The 4156-nt window shown below is 39.5% G+C and overlaps 1 protein-coding gene across 1 annotated transcript; it reads left to right on the top strand.

Moving 5' to 3' along the window:
• The first annotated feature begins 2618 nt into the window (after positions 1–2618).
• LOC107477049 (uncharacterized) lies at positions 2619–3897 on the top strand. Its single transcript, XM_016097016.1, has 3 exons — positions 2619–2775; positions 2830–2982; positions 3086–3897. The coding sequence occupies exons 1-3, from the start codon at positions 2619–2621 to the stop codon at positions 3895–3897; spliced, it is 1122 nt and encodes a 373-aa protein (XP_015952502.1).
• Positions 3898–4156: the final 259 nt, after the last annotated feature.

Here is a 4156-nt window from a genome sequence, read left to right as displayed (position 1 = left end):
ACTTCGGCTGCGCAAGGGTAGCTGGGAGGTTAAAAGGTACAACAGAGCCCACACATGCCTGGCCAGTTGCGTTTGCACTTGTTAAGGGGGAGACTGCTGAGTCATGGACTTTTTTCTCATCCCACTTGCGTCAACATGTGACCCAACAGGAAGGAATTCTGGTGATTTCTGATAGACACAACGACATTAAGGCTGCACTGGAGGCACCAGACAGTGGTTGAAAACTGCCTCATGCATATCAAGCGTATTGCATTCGACATGTTGCAGCCAATTTTGCTCTCAGTTTCAAGGGTCAGAATGCAAGGCGGATGCTCGTGAATGAGGGGTATGCGAAGACTGAGGCCGAGTTTGACTACTGGTTTGATATTATGAGGACTGAAAATCTGGCCATGTGTGATTGGGCCAACCGGCTGGAGTACAATAAGTGGACCCAACACTAGGATGGAGGCAGACGGTTCGGCCACATGACGATGAGCATATCCAAGTGTGTTAACTCTGTACTGAAGGGGACACGAAATCTTCCGGTAACTGCACTTGTCAAATCCACATATGGGAGGTTAGCAGAGCTTTTTGTCGTCTGAGGGCAGACAGCAGAGGCACAGTTGGGATCAGGCCAACGATTTTGCCAGGCCCTGGTCAAGGCGATAGAGTGCAACCTGAAAGATGCGAGGTGCTTCACAGTTACTCTATTTGACAGACATCAGTCTGAGTATACCGTGGCTGAGATGACTCATACTGGTAACTTCTCGCTTGGGACGTATCGGTTTCCTCAAAGATCGCATCTGTGACTACGTGTACTTTCAGGCTCTCCATTACCCTTACTGCCATGCGATTGCATGCTGTGCTCAGTCCCAGTTAGACTGGGCTACGTACGTCCATGAGGTTTATACCATGAGTAAGGTCTTCAGCGTATACCGGATGGGATTTTTGCCCTCTATTCCGGAGGGTCTATGGCCACCGTATGCCGATCCTACTATCATCACTGATCCTAACATGAGACGTGCTAAAGAAGCGCGACCGAGGTCAACAAGAATCCGTAACACCATGGATGACAGACAGACAGGACACACTCGTTGGACTTGTCCTCATCGAGGATCCGTCCCCAGTGCCAAAACATAGGTGTCTTTAGGTCGTCAGGATTATGTTGCATTTTTCTCTCCTTGTTTGTGTTCTTGTTTTGTTTTAGTCTTGCTTAATGTTAAGTGAAGTTGTATTTGCTGATCGATTCTCTATATACTAGTGATTCTCTCTAGGATATAATTTTCTTGATAATTCTATGAGTACAACAAACTAATTTCAATTAAATCAAAGCAGCAACCTATGTTGCGCTATACACAAGTTAAACTTTCATCCAAAAAACTCATCCTCCATGAAAAATGAACTAAGTCTTTATAAAGCATAAACCGCTACACCCCTGCAGCGATTTATGCATGCATAAAAAACACACATAAACCGAGACACTCCTGTAGCGGTTTATGTGATGGTTCTTCGCCAATGTAATCCGCGACACTCCTGTAATGAATTACGTGCATTTTGTAAACTGCGATACCCTTGTCGCAGTTTATATAGTTTAGAAAAAAAATGTATTTCGGTATTCAGTTTGCATAATGTGTATTCTGATAATTTTGGTTAGCAGTTTATTTAAATAGGTAAATTGCCCTAAATATTTTAATAGAATTAATTATTAATTTAGTATAAAGAAATCGGGCGCAGACAAAAAAATTTGAAAAAAATGTTATCAATAAAAAATTCATTAATTTAGCATGTCTATTATTTTGTTGGAGTCCATTTTTAGGCTAAATTTTTTAGATATTATCAAAGCATAGGTGTAATACGGAGATATTATGTTAGTTTAGTATAATGCATTGATATGGGAGTTGAATAAATAAAACAAGAAATTGTTATTAACGATTTCACAATGGACAAAAAACTGTGAAAATGAGACTACCGATTTTTGAATAGGACAAAAAATATAGAAAATGGGACTTACGATTTCAAGTAGGACAAAAGTAATTTCTGAACCTATGGAACCTGAAATCGTTAGTGCCGATTTCATTTTTTTTTATTTTAAAATTATTTAATTCGTAAACGTGACTAACGATTTATTTATTAACTTCACTATATATACAGTGCGTACGTGAATGTAATGTCTTGTAATTCTCGATCTTTTTTTTTTCTTTCTAATGCTCTTCTTCTACTTCTACTTCTTTTTGTTGTTTCTCTTCTTTGCTGTGTGCAAGTAATTTTTTTTGTTGTTTGTTATTGGGTAAATTTTTTTTGTTTATTTTAATTATATAAATATTTTATTTTGATACTGTGATATTTCGTTAATTCGTGTTAAAAATTATAATAGAAATATAATTTTCGTGATCACAAAAATGAATAATAATATTAATTTTAAAATTTATTATAATGGACAAATTTTATCTGAAACAGCTGAAGGTGTGATATTTATGTGTAATAATCCTTGTATATCTGTTCTTTCTTTTATGGTGTCGTTTGAAGAATTTAAGAGTTATATTTGTCAGAATATAGATCCTCACATGCCAAAGAGAGTGACAAATATTTTATACAGACGACCTATATTAGTATTCGGTGAATTCGTTCAATTTCATGCGATGTGCATCAATGATGACACAAGTCTGCAAGAGATGTTCTCAATCTACTATCAAGCCCAATCACGAGTATTTGTTATTGAGCTGTACGTGGAGTTTGACCAATTACCGAATACGGTGGAACAATATGATCATGATTTCGATGGGGAAAGTTATAACGGTGACAGCAAATAGGAATATGAAGAAAATTACGATTTCGTTGATCCGAATTCAGATGAGGAACAAGAGGACTGCACCATTGAGTCGGACGTCGAAGACGTCCCAAATGCACTAGTGAGTGAGCATCCATTCGAAGAACCGTCTTTCATGCGCGCTTTGGATCTCGATGCCATGAATGCTCCAGAATTTCCGGAGTATGCCAATGTAGGTTTGTCGTTGCATCACACCGTATTTGGATTAGTACTTTAAATATTATGTTTGCGTATTAATATTATGCACCGTGTAAATATGGGTTGGCGGTGTTATTGCAGATCCACCTGTGGTCAAGGATGGTGAATTTGTCATAGGGATGGAATTTAATTCTAGAGAGGCTGTGATCAAGGTAGTTAAAGATTATACCATTCACAGAGGTGTTGATTATCAGGTTTTTGAGTCTGAGCCGACGACATTTTACGCGAAATGTATGCAGTATGGGCAAAGCTATGATTGGCTTATCAGGGTTAGCTTGATGCGAAGAAAGTATTGTTGGGAGATTAGACGATATAATGGCAGCCATACTTGTACTAGAGCCACTATTTCTCAAGATCATTCGAAGTTGGACTCAGACACTATTGCAGATGCAATTAAGCCATTGATAGAGGCCGTCGAATATGAAACGTTACCTTGCTACCGCGGGGATGAATTGGCTCAGGATGTCAGGGTTCTAAACCGAGTTTTCTGGAGTTTCTACCCATGTATAAGAGCATTTAGGCACTGCAAGCCGGTTGTACAGGTAGATGACACACAGTTGTATGAAAAATATAAAGGAGCGTTGTTGGTCGCAGTTTCTCAAGATGGTAACAACAATATTGTGCCAATTGCATTTGCGCTTGTAGAGGGGGAGACATCAGATGCATGGTTCTTTTTCCTTCGTCATTTGCGAACCCATGTGGTGACGAAGGATGGGGTGGGACTTATCTCTGATCGACACGAGTCTATTAGGTCAGCAGTTTCTCGTTGTGATGGAGCATGGGAGCCGCCAAGGGCCAGACACATATTTTGCATTAGGCACATAGCATCAAACTTCTTGAGAAAGTTCAAGGCACCGTTCATGCAAAAGCTTGTGGTGAACATAGGTAATTAACAATGTGTTCTATATAATATTTTATGCATGTTGTGGTTATGTTTCCAATAGTGGTTATCGTTGTGTGTTTTCATTGTATCTTTTTGTCCAAGCTATTCTAAGACGGTGGATGAATACGAAATCCGTTACCAGAGGTTGCGCAGTCGGGGTGAGGCATACACTTGCTGGCTAGATCGGATTCCCCATGAGCAACACTTTTTGGCATATGATGGTGGCCATCGATGGGGTCATATGACGACATAATGTGGCACCTGGTATA

This window comes from Arachis duranensis, chromosome 3, assembly GCF_000817695.3.
Source record: "Arachis duranensis cultivar V14167 chromosome 3, aradu.V14167.gnm2.J7QH, whole genome shotgun sequence".
Taxonomy (NCBI): domain Eukaryota; kingdom Viridiplantae; phylum Streptophyta; class Magnoliopsida; order Fabales; family Fabaceae; genus Arachis; species Arachis duranensis.
Note: the sequence above shows the minus strand (reverse complement) of the source record. Positions and strands in the feature narration are given on the sequence as shown.

What these genes read in the sequence shown, in the direction of transcription:
- LOC107477049 (XM_016097016.1), top strand. Translation starts at nt 2,619, where the DNA reads ATGTGCATCAATGATGACACAAGTCTGCAAGAGATGTTCTCAATCTAC. An exon ending in CGATGGGGAAAGTTATAACG is followed by an intron (nt 2,776 to 2,829) that starts GTGACAGCAAAT and finishes ATCCGAATTCAG; the next exon opens with ATGAGGAACAAGAGGACTGC. An exon ending in TCCGGAGTATGCCAATGTAG is followed by an intron (nt 2,983 to 3,085) that starts GTTTGTCGTTGC and finishes GTGTTATTGCAG; the next exon opens with ATCCACCTGTGGTCAAGGAT.